General features: G+C 37.8%; 1 protein-coding gene across 3 annotated transcripts in view; it reads left to right on the top strand.

The window, feature by feature from the left end:
* The window catches only part of ZFPM2 (zinc finger protein, FOG family member 2), a 425,162-nt gene that overhangs the window by 89,994 nt on the left and 316,255 nt on the right, over positions 1-18,913 (top strand). The window contains exon 2 of one of the 3 annotated variants that reach the window (XM_070392062.1): positions 2,051-2,209. The exons of 1 other annotated variant lie outside the window; for it this stretch is intronic. In XM_070392062.1, the coding sequence (XP_070248163.1) occupies positions 2,051-2,209 (159 nt within the window). Of the gene's footprint in view, positions 1-1,995; positions 2,210-18,913 lie in introns of those variants that run through there. One more of the 3 variants, XM_070392061.1, reaches the window with a different exon arrangement.

Genomic DNA, 18,913 nt, shown 5'->3' with positions numbered 1-18,913 from the left:
GTAATCTAAGTAGAGCAACAAGAGGTTCCTCATTTTTTAAAGACTAGATCTTTAAGCATTTATGAGTTATCTATATTTTACAGTGTTTATAACTACTAAAGTATGGCTTGCATAGTAGTATGATATATTAATAAAAGGTGTTTTAAAAATCTTGAGTTTTGTATTAAATTTAATTGAGCTTACATTGGTTAATAATCTTATACAGGTTTCAAGTGTATATTTCTCACAGCAACCATTTTACTTATTAGTTTGTAACCTTATTCTAGTTAACTAACCTCGTGAACTTGACTTTCCAGATCCCCAAAATAAAAATAGTAGTAATTCCCTTAACTCCCTCCCTGGGTTATTTTAGAGTTTACATAAGGAAGTGCTTTGGAATGCCTACATGAAAGGCAAACGAGGAAGCCTCACATGTCTTCTTTTGTCCAAAATTGTTACAGTTAAATATTTTGAAAAAATATGGAAAATATTCTATTACTCATTATTCTCAAAATTAATAATTAGAAATATCAGATAAATGTTTAATGATTGTAATAGTTTACATTGTTACTACTTTACTATTCTGTGACTTGTTCCTTGCATATATTCCTTGCATAAAACTTGCTCCTTGACAGTTGTTTTAAAAGGTGAAAGATTATAGTTTCAAACTGGAAATAATGATAAGAAATAACTAATATGAGATTCATGACTTTTGAATGTGATTTGTACGAAATCCATTTTTTTACACTTAACACCTTGAGTATAAGAAAACACATGGGAATTAGGGCATTCTTTCTTCCTTAACATCTGTTATTTTAAAGGGGAAAAAAGCATCAATGAATTTTAAAAAGGATAAAGAAATTCCTTAAATTCTTTGCTTGGATGTTTAAGTAAATCCATGCAACTAATTCTCTTCGTAAAACTGTGTCCTATGAATTCAACCCTTTAGAAACAGGCTTTGGGGAAAATACCAGATATACCATTGTGCTATAGGTAGCTATTTCTGTTTTCCAACAATGTCTGTAGAATTTGTTAATACATTCACTATTTTAAATGACTTATGAGTTGTTCTTTGCTCCTGGAAATTTCCTAGCACATTGCTAAGAAGTAAGAGAAAGAGACTGCGTAAGCCTTTTAAGTACTTAGCCTGTCTGATGAGACTGCCGACATGAGTGACAATTAGCACAAATGACCATAATTGTGTTCTTTGGATAAAATGACGCATTGCTTCTTTAGGAGCAACAGCAGGCTTCTGCTTCGTGAAAATGAGTCGAAGACTGATTCTTCAGGGCAGTCAGAAATCACAGTCAGCGTGTGGTATTCCCATGTAGTCCACTTCAGATCCATCCCAACAACTGCAGCCCTCCCTTCCCTTTCAGTAAAATAGGCCCATTAATGTACTGCACCTCACTCTCATTCACTCTAAGGAAGTTGTATTTTTATTCCTGAAAAAGTATCACATAAATACAAATTATATTTTTCATTAGAAAACTACTTTTCATTTCAGAAAAAAATTCAATTAATTATGAATAGGGCTATGCTTTCATCAGGGAGAGAAATATGTAATTTTTCTTCAAGCCTCAAACACATATAATGAAATCTTTTCTTGGAATCCACTCTTAAGATGGATTTTTAAAAGCATAGACTTTATTAAAATCTCAGTTCAATTAAAATGCATTCAATTACTTTAAATCTTTATTAAAATCTCAGGTAAAATTGTACAACCCTGTAAAAGAGACTTGTACTCTTTACCAGGTAGTTCATTCTAACAAATGAACATAAGGTGCACGATTTTGCTGTTCAGGGGAGAATGAAAAAATACTAGTAAGCTTTGGGCCTGGAATTGGGGTTAGGGGTGGAGGTGAAAGTTTCCTTCCACTTCTCTTCATGAGTCAATGTTACCTGTGAATATGGATGTGGAATTATCTTCTGTGAGTACCCTTGCTGGGACTATTTGGTCTCTTCATAGAATTTTTCTCATCACCTTAATAAAAATGACCCAGTGTAAGGATTTTTATGTCACTATCTTCTTTGGATATTTTTGGTACAGTGTCCCTGATTCTTTTTCAAGGGCCACTAGAAGACGCCATTGAAGAGGAAGAAGAAGAGTGTCCATCCGAGGCAACAGACATCATCTCCAAGGGGGACTTTCCATTGGAGGAAAGCTTTTCCACAGAATTTGGGCCTGAAAATCTGAGCTGTGAAGAAGTGGAATACTTTTGTAACAAAGGTAATCATGAATGGTTGGTGGCAATCTGTGAGTCCATTTACTCAGACGATTTTGTAAAGTTTTAAAAAATACACTGATAGAGTGGAGTAAAGGTGCTCAAATTGCTGATATATATATATATATATATATATATATATATATATATATATATATATATAATTCAGAAGTCTATATAATTCAGAAGTCTGAAAATACCTGCAGGATTTTTTAAACACAAAATATTATTTTGAAGGGTAAAAGAAGTACTTCCACTTTAGTAAGTCCTAGTGTGTATTTAAACAGAGTTTCATGTGGATTGGCCAATTAACTATGGACATTTTCATGGTGGTTGACCAATCAACTGTAATAGCTTTAATGTTTATCAGTTCTTCCTTTATTTTGTCAACAAATATTTATCGAATATCAGTTGTTTGCAAGGCACTGAATGAGGCACTGAGTGTAAGCGGTAATTGGGGTGCCTACGTTTCTGGCTCACTCAGCTTTAAAACTGAGTGCTGTAGGTGCTTGATGTTGACTTTCAGCATGGAGGGATGGAGCTTTTTGTGGATATTGTCACATAAGAAAATACACACTCTCCATTCTAGAAACTCTTTTGACACATGAACATGAAGACAGAAGAACTTGAGACTGTATGTCTCAGCTTGTTTTTATCCTTGACTTGGACCCTGGAGGCCCCTGCCAGTAACTGTGTACTCACTAGGAATGTATGTGCATTTGCTTACTTTTTTCAAAAGTGAGTTTAAGTTTCTCATGATTCTTTTTTATTTTTCATTTTACTGTTTTGTCTCTGCAAATGAAGGGAGTCTTCTGTTGCCTCCTGCACCAATGTCTAGTTTCACTAGTGTTTGGATCTCTCCCTTGGTTTAGGACAGCTGTTTTACCATGACACTTTCCCCGAGAATATGACTGAGAGTGTGTTTCTATCTCTGTATGTCTGCTTGTATTGGTGTTTGCTCCATTTTTATCCAGTCGTGTGTATTTTTTTAGGCAGATAAATCATGTGCAATGATTTTTTATGTGTTTGCGTGAATTTGATGATTGGACCTTAATAGTCCGAAATCAAGGTTGCTGACACAGCTCCCCCAAAACTGCTAATTATAAACATTTCTCTATGGCCACACACATATATGTTATTAAAATTCCAGTATGACTTCTCATGTTGCTGGCGCTAGAATCAAAAGAAGCCAGCTAGTCTCCATCACTGTGGTCAGCAGAACCCGGGACCTAAAACTGTGGAAGCAGAGTCAGCACCAGCACTGGGCCCACTGCAATTCTCTGACCATTCTCCTAAAGGCCTCAAGATGGCTTTGTAACATGGCCCTCGTCTCCACATCAGAGACGTTCGTCAGACAGAAGAGATCTTCTTTGGTAGTTGACTCATTTCAGGCCCGATAAATGTTTTCCTTAGTTGCCCTGGATGTTAGATCCATTTCTTGACGATTCGTAGCCATGGCAATACATAAAAGAGCTCGCTGGAGTTGAAGCGTTTTTAGACCTATTTGAAGACATTCCAGTTTCCTTCATTATCAGCAAATAAATCCTTTAGTTCACTGAAGAGTACCTACCTTATACTGGGGGGTTACAATAAAGAAAGGAACCAATAGTTAGAGCAGTGGCTCTCAACCTTGGCTACACATTCGAATCACCTGGGAATCTTTTTAAAATCCCGATTTCTGGGCCTCATCCTCCGGAAATTCTGTTTCTTTGTTACTAATGTTGTGGCCTCACCCCATAACAAAGAAACAGAATTTCCAGAGGATGAGGCCCAGAAATCGGGATTTTAAAAAGATTCCCAGGTGATTCTAATGTGCAGCCAAGGTTGAGAACCACTGAGTTAGAGGGTTGTATTTATTCTTCCTGTGCTTGTCCTTGAGGTAAGGGCATGTGCCGGGGGGTAGGAGAGACTGAGGGAAGGTTAATGGGGAAAAAAAGGAGACATATGTGCTACTATTTGTAATACTTTAAAGAAGAAAATAAAATTTAAAAAAAGAGTTAGTGTATAGATTCTGAGATTTTTCTCAATTTAATTAATCTAGGGAGGTATTAATGACAGGTATTATTAAATATGTTTTGCTTTTTTGGGATGATCATTGGTTAAGGCCTATGTAGAATTCCAAGTTTTAAGTTAGTAGTTTATTGGAAGAAAACAGACTTATGGCAGCTGCTTACATGATTAGGTAACTATGGTATCCAGACAGTAACCTCCATATACAATAAAGGGAGCTGTAACTCATGAAGAATAATGACAGGCTTTCAGAAACTAAAAAAATAAATGAATTACAATTATTAAAAATATTGTTTAATGATATTATTATTAACTATTTGATGAACTGTTGGAAAATTGAAAAATACATCAAATATTACCTAAATAATGTTTAATATATCACACATGACATATTAAATAATATGTCATTGATATATTTCGTATTATTAAAATAATTCTCTTTAGTTTGAAACTAGAAAGTGATGATAGGTGGGAATAAGAATGCTTAATTCCATATAATATATTTTCAGGATAAATCCTGCTATTACTATTTCAAACTACTGCCATCTTATTTAATAGGAAAATAATTTCTTTATTTTACTCTCAAAAAGTGAGACAGGGAATTCCCACTGAAGTCAGTGGGAGCTAGTATGAAAGAGTGACAAGTCTTTGATATATATTGCTTTCCCTTGAAGTCATACTAGGAAATCCATCCATTTTTCACTTAAGTTGATTAGCCTCAGTAGGAAGAGAAAATTTTCTCTCTGGAAAATTGGAAGCTAATCTTTCTGTAGAAATTCACATATTAGTCTCAGTGACACATAATTATGTTTTCTTGCCAGTTTCAGGAAGGAAGATAGATTAAACTTTACAAGAGTGTATTTAAATGGTTAATGATGCCAGTGTTGTGATTAAAAAGGAAGGTGAGAATTGTTCCTAAGAAAAATTTTCTTAACTTTGCATCATGGATGAAACATACTTTTTGCATATATTCTAAATTGTTTATGACAACTTAAAACTTGTCAGTCTACATAGGAAAATTAATTGGTTTATTTGGAAAGTTTCTTCACCTAAAGGTCCAGCCATGATCAAAATTTAACAATGAGATAGTTGGCCAAATGTGCTCAAGGGATAACCTTTTTGAACATCAAATTCTTTTTTTCCTTATTAAACAAAAGATAGCAGTTTAACAGCCCATATTACCAAAACATGGTTAAAATATCTTAAGTTTTCCAAATAAGGTGTTTTGACACATTGTCAAGGAGTACTGAGGATGCACATACAGTTATATTATCTCTTTATTCATATTTTAGTAACTGTATTCTGTATAAAGCAATCATATGCTATTGTAATTTCCTATTTAAAAAGAAAATAAACTCTACTCTTTGTTGAAATACAGCTTGTATAGGTTAAAGTTCTTCCTTTTGAAAGTGATCTTTTACATTACACAGGATATCTTCAGTGTTTAGAATGACTCTTAGTATTGGATTATTTTCCTCCGTTCTGTGTGGATATTATCTATTTTATTGTTGTAAAAGTGATGGCTTTTAGACGAGTCTCAAAGTATTTATTAATATTAGTAAAGTTGCTAGTCATCATAAAACATGTGATTACATATGGTTACATCACTCTCATAATGTAATATTCCACATTAATGTCAAAGAAATGTTGGTCAGAATTTTGTTAGCTTACTCATAGGAATCTGAAGCACAAATATTCACACATTTGGACAAGATCGCCTTTAACAAACCCTTGGTATAGTCACGGGACTAAAATTTGAGACTGACAATTCAAATTCTATTGGAATTTCCTGTGTCACTTTTTACTTTTGGTCAGTGACATTTTTAAATGTTGCTAGTTTTCATCTTTGAAATGAGTGAAATGGACTCTTTTAAAAAAATACTATTCAAGGTTGCTTTGGTGCCCTCAGATTTTAAGAATGTTAGCAGAACATAAAGTAATGCTTTTAATTTGTGTCATCCTCTTTTGTTCAATGCGTTTAGATAGCTTGGCATCTTGCCTTACAGTATCTCTGAGAGGAAGGAAACAAGCAAGAATTATTTCCTTGAATTTACAGATGACGAAGACATCAAGGCTGGGTCCATCAGTGCTACACGTTTCCTGTGGTACTGGAGTATTTGCTTCAGTGATTTTTTTCCTGCCTTTCTCCTGGTTTATGTAGTAAACATAGAAGTACATCTATGCATGCTTAGAACTAAGCAAACTAGTATCAGTGGGAACCCCTATGGTCTGGAAAACAACCCAAGGAGCTTTGAGTTTTGTCACTGCTGCCAGGTGGGACCTCTCCGATGTATTAGCAATTGTGGATTAACTCAGAGGTAGTAAGCTTTTTGGTGGGGTGCAATGGGGCAGTTCTGAAACTGGTCTACTATTATGGATTGTTTGTAAGAGGGTTTCCTCTTAGAAATAGTCACAGTTGTTCGTGACTAAAGTGAATAAACATATCTTGGGACACATTTGGGAAGAATGTCACAGGATATGTGAACAGGAAGAAGAGTGTCAGGTCAGTATCACTGTTAGCTAATAGAATGTAATGCTATTTAAAAAACAACAACACCTAAAACTAAAGATACTGCATGTCACTGAGTTTTGAATGATCCGTAATGATCGTCTAGAAGACTTAACGAGGGTCCTTACAAACTGTCCTCTTTAACGAAGGCTCGAAGGGAAACTCATGCCATCAAAGTTGATCTTGGAAGACAGGTAAACCCTACATCCAGACCTAGTACCTAGGCATGACGGCGGTGATGAGGGAAATCCCTGGGTAGAGTGCTTCACCTGGGGAGAGAGACTAATACAGGGTGGGGCAGAAGTAGGTTAATAGTTGTTCGTATGGAAATATTACGGTGGGAAAAGGGAGCATAATGGAGATCCATAAAATAAGGAAATAACGTGTAACAATGCATTTTTCTCATGACATTCAAAAAGATTTGACTTAGGTAGTAGGCAGAAAGTACAGATGACATTTCTATTTTAAAGCTTATTTAAACGCAGTGCATAGGAAAGAAAATAGAATACTTAGACTTGGAGTTAGCTCTCTCCCCAGAAGTAATTTATACCAAACCCAAAGCAAACATAAATGGGTACTGAATTAGGTTGGCAGAAGCTTCCAGTTCTGTCCAAGATCAAATTCAGTACAACTCAACCCACGTATTCAGCATCTGCCGGGTGCCAGACCACCCACTTCTCAATAGATAGAAGTTGATCCCATGCTCTGGTGCAGACAATAAATAAACAAACATAGTGTGGTAGGATGGGTGACCACTGTGAAGAAAAGCCAAAGACAGTCAGTGTCGCAGAGTGGCATTGCGTGTCCGTGTGTGCGTACCTGCAGGCTATTTTATAAATAGTGACGGGGAAGGTGACCTTTGAACAGAGACCTGAGGAAAGGGAGTGAGGTCCTAATACTAAGCCAGGTTGTCTGTGTCTCTGAGGCTAGTGTAGCAGGGAGCCAGAAGAGGACAGCAGAGAGCTGGGGAGCTGGAGAGGTGTCCTCACACCTGTGCAACTGGTTGCTCTAGGAGTCTGTTGAGTCCCACCACTGTGGAAGGCTTGGGAGAGCCACAGAGGAGAGTCCGTGTATATCAGAAGAGGCAGGGTATGACACAGTATGGAAGTACCTGAGAAGAAAGGGCTGCAGAAAGTAAAAATAAACCTCATAGACACAGACAGCAGTACAGTGATTACCAGAGGAAAAGGGAGGGGGGAGGGGAGGTAGAAGAGGATAAAAGGGGGATGAATGGCCATAAAGGAGACTTGACTTGGGGTGGTGAAGACACAATACAATATACAGATGATTTTTATTATAGAATTGTACACCTGAAACCTGTATAATTTTATTAACCAATGTCACCCCCAATAAATGCAATAATTTTATTTTTAAAAAGCAGGAAATGGAAGCCAGCAAACTGGGGAAGCTGTCAGGAGATACAGATAACCCCAATCAGAATCATCCCTGTAGCCAAGGGCTTGATGAGACTCCATCTGTGGCTCATTAATGTGGTTTCCGGAAGAGCAGTTTGGGGTGTTTGAGGGTGATATGAGTCATTCCACTCCCTGCCACCCTACCAGAGTTGGGTGTGTGTTTTCGGTATCTTTTCACATCCTGGTATCTGAGAGATAAAGAGTAGGAGGCATGAGGATCAGAATCATTTTCATTATTGTGCTTAACTATTTCTACCAGTAGGTTGCCAGAGATATCGACATGTCCCTCTCCCCAGCCCCTTCTTTTCTTTCTGGCTGTAGGTTTTGTTTTGTTGCTTTGTTTAAAAATTAAGAAATAACTGAGAAAAAGCTATTTCTTGTTAGACTATGACAAACCCAAGTCTACGTTATTGGCACTTACTTTCCCTCTCTTCCATTTGTTAAGCTAAAGCAACAAAAATATTGCCTCGATCCTTAATATTGCAAAGAAAAAGAAGGAAAACACACCTTCAGACAGATTTGGTCTTGGGAGTGGTAACTGCTTGTTTTTCATTTGATCCAGTGTCAAACTTTCATGCTTTATTTCCTATCTTCTTTTCATTTTATTATTATTACTAGAGGCCCAACGCACGGAGATTCGTGCAAGAATAGGCCTTCCTTCCCTGGCTGCTGGCACCAGCTTCCCTCCGGCACCTGGAACCTGGGCCTTCACTCTGGGCCGGAGCCACCTTCCGCCTGCTCCAGCCGGCTCTGTGGCTGCCGCACAGAGGCTGGTCCTCGGCGGCCGGCCGGGGCTTGCAGGAGGCTTGGCTTCCTTCGTCACTGGGGCAATGAAGGAAGCCAAGCGTCCCACCCAAAAGAAGCCAAGCGTTTAGTCTGAAGGAAGCCAAGCATCCTGCCGGCATCACCATCTTTGTGGCTATGGGTGCTGCCATGTTTGTCATGGAGTGACGGTTAATTTACATATTACTCTTTTCTTAGCTAGGATTATTATTTTTGTTCAGAAAGTCTGTTTACCTATATTTCATAAACCCTTTTCAGTCATACGGTTTCTTTCCTCTTCTTCTACACCTTTAGAGAGACATGTTTTTGTCTCCTCTGATGCTTGGGCAACTGGTATCGGAATCCACAAAAAGAGGCTCTACCACAATCGCTTTGATTTCAATAAGGAAGGAGATCTTTACAGGCAACTTTGTCCCTTTTTTTTTTTTTTTCTGAGCGGGATTAAGAAGCTGAGCTTTTTAAATTCTTGCATATAACATTGACATTTCCAGAGTATTAGGACCAGGGAGTTCAAAGAGAAGGAGTGAAAAAGAAAAGCCAATATGACTTTGTTGTTTACCTTGCTGGAGGAGCTGTTTGTGCAAATCGCCTATAAGCTTATTGACCTGAATCTTTGACTCCTTGTTTCCTCTGGATTTGGCTGGAGTGGAGACACTGATGGAGCCCTGATAGAGCTGATTGAACAGCCCCCAGCTTTGCTTGGAACGGACCTCCCTTCCTTTCCCTGCCGCCTCCCCCTCCCTCCACATGACATTATTGTTCCTTGGCAAACCCTCTGTTCTCCTGGATTCAGTTGTTCTTTTAAAAATATGTAAATTTCTCTTCACCCAGCCACACAAAGTGAAAATGAGTTCATGTTTGAAAATAGAAACAAAGGCTATAAGTATCTTATTGGTATTTTTATCTCATGAGGTTAAACCTTCTGACACTGTCCTTTCATTCGTGTATGGCCACCTTAAAATCCTCAAAAGACAGTTTTTCTTTGGAATCAGATTGATTTTTTTTTCTTAAACTGCCACTCTGGGAAAAATGAGGGAGCATTTGATGGCAATTTATCCTCAGAGAGAGAGAGGTGTCAGAATTTTCTTGGTGTTGATGGAACTGGAAGGTGCTCCAATTTTGTCCATGACTTAGTTTGAGTATGTAAAGGTCAGTCAGATCAAGCTTGGTCTGTTTACTTCATCTCTGTTTGCAGATATATCATCATAACAATTTCACCAAAATTGAAATGATTGATTTTATGCCTTGTTGAAATGACTCATGATGATATCATTCATATGAATCGTGTATGATAATGATACCCCTTTTTGGCATATTATAAACTAAATCCATTGTTTCTTCTGTGAGCTGACCATCAATAGATCTCCACTGTGCAATCTGCTAGACATTATCGAAACATATTAAAACTTGACAAAATACATAATTATAGAGTTATTTTATAATTTATGAAACAGTTTCATTTTGTAATCAAATGTGTTTTATTCTGCTTTTCTCTGACATATAGGATGTCAAGAGGTCTTTGCCTAAGTTTTAGTTACATCCTTATTTTATACCAGCTTCATTGATGTTAATAATAAAAATTGCAAGTGAATATAAAGCCATTTTTACCATTCAAACATATTGTCTTTTTGGTTTTATGTTTAGGGATTTTGCGAGTGTAAGAACACTTTTTTGACCTGTAAAATTTAGTGTAGGTTTGTTGTTTTCCCTACAATGTTGAAAATCAGGAGAAGAGTAAGAATTTAATCTCCTGTTATGTATACAAATCAGAACATCTGGATATCAGAACATCTGTTTGCAAATCAGACATCTGCATGACTAATTGAATTTTTCACTTTTCAGCTAGATATTGAGTTAGTTAATCATTATTTTTAGCTGACCACTGTAAAGGAGAACCACTTATTTGTAAGCCCTTTTATTGCTATGTTGTTTTCTCTGTGATATTTCAGATTGAATGAAGAAAGTAGTTTTAATTAAATTGTAATAATACAAATAGCTACTTTAAATTAAAAATATGGTTCTTTCAATTTTATTTGCTGAAATTACATATATGTATATACACACATATATATATATACATATCATGCAGATCTACATTAATCTTTGACAATCATTTATATCTACTAATTATAAATTTCTATTTCTATTTAAAAGAGAGTTTAAAATGTGAGTAGCTTTAAGGAAGCCTGGAAAGCTAATTTACTTTAATTATATAGAATTAACATAGTTAACAAACCTGAAGTTGACTGTTGGTCACATTATGATTTGAGATAAAATTGATCTTAGAAATCAATTTTAGAGAAATTGTTCTCTTGGAATTAGCCCTGTCTCCTCTATTTTATGACCTTAAACACCATAAGTGAGTTAAAAATAATTTATTGGTTCCATCCTAGAATTTTTTTTTTTTTAGGTTTAAATCAAATAAGACTTTCAAAGCCTTTAATATTCTAATATAAAATTCATATTTTCTTGTTCGTATGTAAAATGTTTCACCACGCTTGATGATCATTCCAGAAGCAACAGTCAGTGTTAAAGCATTTGCCCCTCTCTTACTTCATGGGCTCATCTTTATCTCTGGTCGGCCTAGAAAGTGTAAAGGGTATTGTAGACATCTGTGGTCAGAAGAATTTAATGATAGTCATAGAGCCAGTCACTTTTTGTTGTTCTGCAAAGATCGGGGGAAAATACCTGAATGTGTGATGCCACTGAAGGAGATACCGATAGCACATGCAGATTGCTGGTTCAGCTTCTTTCTTTTTTGTAGTCCTGTAAGATTCCGGAGATTGACATGGAAACTGCCTACCAATTATAAGAATTATAATGATGGTAATGACAACGTTCACCTGCTGATGGCTCCTGAAAGTCAGACATCTTGCTGCACATGTATCATCTCTAATCAACTTACTGCCCTGCAGGGTAGATGTTCTTTTCACCTGTGACTTCCAGAGGTTCAGTAACGTGTCCAAAGTCACAAAACTACTAAAGGTTAATCCCGAATGAAAACTTAGGTGATTGTACTGATAAAAATAGAGAACTAATTCCGTGTTCTGATGTCCATCATTATAAAATCCTTGTAGAAGCAGATGAACACATCTGAGGAAGCCTGGCCATATGAGGTGCAAAACTCGCTTTTCAAGGTATTTTTAACCTGGAATTCTGTAATTATACATGCATGTTTGACGTGTCGGTCAAGAATAAGGGCATTTATAAAAAACAAATAAGTTAAAGCAAGTGAGTAAAGGGTGTGCTTAGATGATTTCTATCATTTTGGCATTTCTTTAATGAATTAACCAGCAGTGAGTAGAATTGGTATTTTGATAGAATGAGAGAGTTATACTGCAAGCTCTCTAGGCTTATTATACTAACTGGGTGACGAAATTACCCTGACTGGGTGGCATGAAATAAAGCCACAATTCCTCACTGCTTGTTTGCTGTGAAATTGTTTTCAGGTAATTCAAATGAGCTGGGACAAAGCAAAACGTTTGGGCAAAAGCCAGTAATAAGTAGCAAACATGTTTACATACCCATCCCAACTCTTTGGGTAGGAATTTCAGCCCGGCAGAAAAGTTTGCTAAGTGAACTCTTTCACACAGCTTGACCTTCACACAAAATAAGACCAAATAAAAAGTGGAGAAAGGAAGGAAGGAAGAGGGGAATGGGGCATTGTTTGCAGGGAACGCTCCGGGCACTGTGAAAACTTTTCACTTTTCTGAAGGAAATGCAGTACAGCAGATGGCTAGAGTGGAAGTGAGATAAACATAGGAACTGGAAAAGTAAGCAATACATTCTAACAGGTTCTGTATCGAAGATCTGGGGAAGTAGAAAGATTAGACAAGGAACTGTTCTGAAACTTGACAGTGGCCGTATCTTACCGAGCCTTACGCACAGAGCAGATGTGGAGAGTGGAATTGCACAGACAGGAGGCTGTGATTATATTTTTCTGACAGTGAGAAAGGAAGGTCTTTTTAAGGCCTATTTTTCAAAGATAGAGATTTATCACGTTGGGAATCTGTAGTACAGATGTGCAAAAAACACTTTCCCCCGCCTCCCTATTTAACAATGGGATTTGATGTAATTTCTGTTGTTGCCTTAGACTTAGCACAAGGCACTGTACTTGGGATTTTAGATAAGCTTTTTTGTTTGTTTGTTTCAATGCAAGTTATGGTCCAGGCTAGTTAACCAACACTGAAAACTCATGTTTTTTTTTATTTCTGGTTGTATTATATTAGCATAGATGCCTGCGATTGCCCGCATATGACCACACACGCACAGAGGCAGAAGGGACTATATAAAGAATGTTCTTGTTTCTTAAAGATACACTCATTTAGTAAGTGGGGGGAAATATATGCGCAAGTGAGATAAGGGAATATGTATAAGAAGTGGAGAAAATGTTGATTTGGGGCTGATTAAGGTAACAGTGTGTTCATTCTCAAGCTTCCTTGTAGTAATGTGCATCATACTATTACAGAAACTATTCACCACCAAGTATCTGCCTCATTTAATTCTTGTGTCCTGGGTTCCTATATCCTGTCCTAGTGGCAGACTCTTAAAGGGAATACCAAAATACTGTAACTCCTAACAAGAAACGATTCTGCAAACACTTTGAGTGATACTGGGGAAAAAATGAACAGGGGAAATAGTTTATATCCTAAGAAAAACCCAATTTAAAAATGAAGGATGTTTTCTCCATAATACTGGCCGTTGTGTTGGGGGAACTTGTAAGGTGGCCTTAAAGAATCAGATCATTAGTAAAAGGAAGAAATTTTGAAAATTTATGTAAAATGCATAACATTATCAAATACATATTAGATCGACTCATTCACCTTTTACGTTTATTTAAAAATTACGTTTATTTAATTTAGATATTATTATATTGAGTGATAGGCCTAAGAATACAATGTAGTGTGGTGTAGATCTAAAATTCCTCGCTTGTAAAGACTCCTTTCAAACCCCCTGCACCCAATTTTGTAATGATGACTCTCTTCTTTTAAGGAGGACCTCCTAAATTGTATAAGCTTCAGGCCCCACAAAACCTGAATCAATCCTTGTTAGTATCTTTTGTAAACATGTCTCCTAACAGCAATGATCAAGAAAGTTACATTTGGCCCTAGCTGCTTTGGCTCAGTGAATAGAGGGTGGGCCTGCAGATTGAAGGGTCCCAGGTTCGATTCCAGTCAAGGGCACATGTCTGAGTTGAGGGCTTGATCCCCAGTAGGGGGCTTGCAGGAGGCAGCCAATAAAGGATTCTCTCTCATCATTGGCGTTTCTCTCTCTCTCTCCCTCTCCCTTCCTCTCTGAAATCAATAAAAATATTTTTAAAAAGAATGTTACATTCGGTTTCAAGTTCCTGATTTTTAGAAAACCTTGAATAAGATTTCTAAAATGTCTCAGTATTTAGAGTAGGAATTTTAATTTCAAATCTATTATCACTCTGCGTTTACTTGAGCCTAAAGATACCACACATACCCCCGAGAGTACTGAGTTAAAAATTAAAACAGAGAGGAGAAAAAATTCTCCCACGTTTCTGAAAATCTAGACGATGCTGTGGATACTATCTGTGTTTTTCTGTGTTATCACCAGCAGCCAAGGACCTCTCGCTGGCCCTGGGGGAGGAGGCGATGTGGGGAGACCTTGTGGGAAAGCCTGAGTGGGTCTTGTGAAAACATACTCGGAATATCCCTGGTGGTGGAAGCTAGATATGGATCTGAGTTGGGACGAGCCTGACGTGACCTGGAGGACTTTTATCCCCACGGATACGAGAACTTCATTAGTATCAGATCCAGTTGTAAGAACAGGCTTTCCCACTTATACCCCTTGGTCCAGAACACAGTCTCAAGTAGTGGTCCTCCCCATAAAAGACAGGCTGGGCAATGTGGTCTTTCTCAGGTAGCTACATGCCAACTCTACATTGGTTACTATGGAGAGTTTCCTGCTTATGCAGAAGGCACCGTTCTTATTTATGCTTCATGTGGGGCATCATTAATGACTCAAAGCATTGTGGCCGTCAGGCCATTCCACATGCATGCTTTATCCAATGGCATACATATTTATTGCACACCTACTGTATCTGACACTGAGAGACACGCTGTGAATGCCATGTGAGTAGGCACAGGGAAGGTTCTGACTATTCTAGAATTTAAATTATTACATAATTCACACAAGTGGTGCTCTGTGGTTGGACCTAGTGAGGCTGTTTGGAGGAAGTGTCCTTGAGGATGGCACACTTGAGCTGGCGTCTAATGCTGAGTAGGCATTAACTAGGTAAAAAGAAGTCAGAGGGTCCCAGGTAGAGGGAACAGTAGGAGGTTGGCAAGAGCCTGGTGAGCCTGCAAAGAGAGAAGGGGCACTGTGGTGTGAGTTGACCCAGGAGAGAGAGGTGTGGGCCTAGGAGATGAGTAAGGACAATGAGCATAGGGTGAAAGGCAGGAAATAATGAGAGGAGGCATAAGAGAGGAAGGTAAAGATCTTGAAAGCTGAAACATTAAATGCAAATTTGAGCTTCCGCTAACCAGTGGTCAGCAAACTCATTAGTCAACAGAGCCAAATATCAATAGTACAACGATTGAAATTTCTTTTGAGAGCCAAATTTTTTAAACTTAAACTATATAGGTAAGTACATTGTTATTAACTTAATTAGGGTACTCCTAAGGCTTAGGAAGAGCCACACTGAAGGGGCCAAAGAGCCGCATGTGGCTCATGAGCCGCAGTTTGCTGACCACGGCCCTAAGCCATAGTAGAGAGAGAAAACAAAAGAGTGAGATATAATTTCACTGGTCAAGCAGTAGCAAAAACAGGGTTTATCAGAAGAAGTGAATGTGATCCCCTATCTGTGAGCTCGTTGAGTCATTCTTTATTAGGTGTGTGAACCAGTGTTGGATAAAGGGCATTTAGATATCGACCAAAGTCGTTGTTGGCTGCTGCCCCAGAACATGCCAGGACATGCATTCTCCGTTGTCCTTAGCATTCTGGATATATGGCTTGCATGCAGTCCATTTAAGATAAGCAAATTATATTGTATTAATGAAACTCTATGGTAATGAGTGATTGGTTATGAATCATATCCTTAGATGGATTATGAGAGCAATAGCCTCTCTGGAAACAAATTATGTTGTTTAAAAGGAAAAGACTAAACAGTAAGCTTATATGGAAAACAATGCTCAAATAAACCTTCTCAAACTGGCTTGATTTTTCTGTTAGATTAGGTCGGCTTGTTGAGACAATTTTTGAGATGGTGAGATTTGGCTTTACTTTTTGCTATTGTTGGTGATGATGACTTCCGGAAGTGAGTGCTGGATGACTGAGGCCAGCAAACTGAGGACCTCAGGGTTTCTTGATTCATGGAATAGCAGGTAGATGCATAGGTGAATCACAGTTCCTCACCTACAGGCTCCCAGACATGGCTTGGTCTTTGCTTTGGAACAAAAGATGCCTTAATTGTGTAGAATCCTCCTCCAAATAGAATTGTTGTGCCCAGATTTCAAGATTCCCAAGAAACCACATCAGGGAGCCAATTCGATGCAAAAGCATAAGAATCTGTATTTCAAGCTAGCTTGGGCTCCCCATCCACCAGGCTCACCGACATCAAGGCAAACCAAATGGCTGAGCGCCCGAACCCCGCCTGAAGACCGGTTATATAGGGGGGGTTGGAGTAAGGGGAGGAGAAAGAACTGTGCTCTGCCGATTGGCCAGGCGCAAGCCGGGTCCTGTTACACAGGATGTGGTCATATCTATGGCGCACACTTCCCTTGATTGTCATTGATTAGTTTAAAATCCCGGGCGTGGCCAGCAGAGGCCTGGGCTTCCGGGAAGAAGGCCGCACGTGGCCCCAACATGGAGGATACAGGCAAGATGGAGGGCATAGCCCTCGCCCTTTCAAGAATATAGTAGTTGCAGTGTTTTGGGGGTTTCTTTTTTTGTTGTTGTGTGATTTTTTTAAGGGGGAGAAAAAAATAAGAAATTATTTAAATGTAAACTTTCAAATACATATTATAGAAACATCATCAAAATAGGATGTCCTTCCCCCATACTTGTTTATATATGTGACTTTGGCAGGTCCTCGCCAAGAGAAATAATGAGGAATAAAATGGAATTCTTTGGATAATATACTGCTGAGAATTTGCCTTATTTTAACTCAGTGGAAATTTCCCTTATGCTCCAGGTCTTCAGGGGACTGAAGGTTTGAGAGAGACTTGTTTCACATGAAGGATGATACTGACATCAAGGATAAATGTTCAGTACTGCAGAAAGAATTTATAAATCGCCTTTTCCTTCCTAAGTTAGCAGTACTTTTAATGTGACTTTTAAATGCTATCATGACCATACATGTTGGTATTTTCAAGAATTTTTCCTTACAGGCTATAGTAAAATGCCACAAATTGCAATAGTCACCCATTGGGTGTACAGATTGAGTCTCTTTCCAAAATAAGATTTAGTCCTGGAACCCCTGTCATCAACTGTTTCTGGATTGTTTCCTCATCCAGGGTCTGAAAATGTATGGATTCTATTTTTTGACTCTGCTTAATTGTTCATATTCTAGGTGATGAAAAGGCTGTTATGTAAGGTACAAGGAAATCACATGCATTTTTTTTAAAGTTCATTGTGTGCTGAGTATCCGGAACTTGGCAAAAAAACTTGCATTTTCTTATACATTTGTAGCAATTCAAAAGGAGACTTGAGTCAGAGACCATTATAGTAGGAATCCACAGAATAATAAACCTCTTCTTTTTCAGTTGAAATGGTTAGATTTCCTTTCAGGTATGAGCAAAAAAATCAGTCCATGTTTTTATTTTGTGTATCTGGAAATCTAACTCTGGCTACAGTTTAGCAATGCACAGTTCATTTAACCTGACACTTTTATTTGGCTAATGGCTAACCAAACAATTGTTTCAAGCCAAACAACATTGTGAGACTATTAGGCAAAGCAAATGCAAACTGAATCTTAAACTTGCATGTCCTCGCCCTTCAGTATGAGCTGCAGTTTTCTGTTTTTTGAGTGTTAAAGTACTTTAACCAAAGCTAACTTGTCTGATGATAAAACCATAAGTGGATGAAGCTCACATTTTTCATCTCTTTTATGACCTTATCTTTCATGAGCGGCTTCTGTGAAGGTACCCTAACTATAGGAAGCACCTGGAAAACATATGTGATATCTTTTCTCTGATAAGCAGTTGTGAACAAGAAAGTCGATCTGTCACTTCTGAACTGTTCATTGTTAAAAAATACTTTGATGATTTAGCTGATTGCAAAATACATTATAGGGATGACTAACAGCGACAGTAGCATTCCTAGTCAAGAAAGTTCAATAGTTATATTGTACGAGCATTTCTATAAGAGGTTACTCTTGATAGGAACTACACGGATTAAAAGAGCAAGGTTGAGAAAGGCCGTTTGCTTGCCTGACTGCTTTCAAGCACTCCTGTTATTTTGTGCCGAAGATGTGACTGTCTCAGAGTGTGGCACATCTTGAATTCCGACAGGAATATCTAACTTTTGGTGAAAAGATGTTTGCTAGTGTTTTTGAAATGATTTTTGCTTGTGGAGTAGAGCCCTTGGCTTTGATCACCTTGCCAACACTACCTGATATGGAATTTAGAGATTCTGTTTCATGTGTTTCAAAGACCATATTCCAGTTCATTTCCCCCAGTCATGTGTGCTGTGGACTCTATTGCTCAATAACACCTTCAGTTTCCTCCTATAAGGGTCTCATTGATTCTGAAAACTAGACTAAGAAAAACGCAAGGGCCCATACAATATGCATGATATCTTTTAAAGGACCAACAAAAGAGTTTAATCTCGCCATGGGAAACCATTAACTCCATAGCCATAATTTTAGAAATATTATAGATTTTGTTACTGCTTGGCATTTATTCCATTTCATCATTATATGAGTCCGTTTCTGAATATATTTAGTGATTATCCCATTCAATGTGTTTGTGCTTTGCTAAAAATTCACTGAAATTTCTATATGAAAGGACGTGAATAAAGGATTTTAG

This window comes from Myotis yumanensis, unplaced genomic scaffold (assembly GCF_028538775.1).
Source record: "Myotis yumanensis isolate MYYU_CA2020_CCGP unplaced genomic scaffold, mMyoYum1.0.hap1 SCAF_15, whole genome shotgun sequence".
NCBI classification, from domain to species: domain Eukaryota; kingdom Metazoa; phylum Chordata; class Mammalia; order Chiroptera; family Vespertilionidae; genus Myotis; species Myotis yumanensis.
The sequence above is the reverse complement of the archived record's forward strand: the minus strand, read 5'-3'. Positions and strand labels throughout refer to the sequence as shown.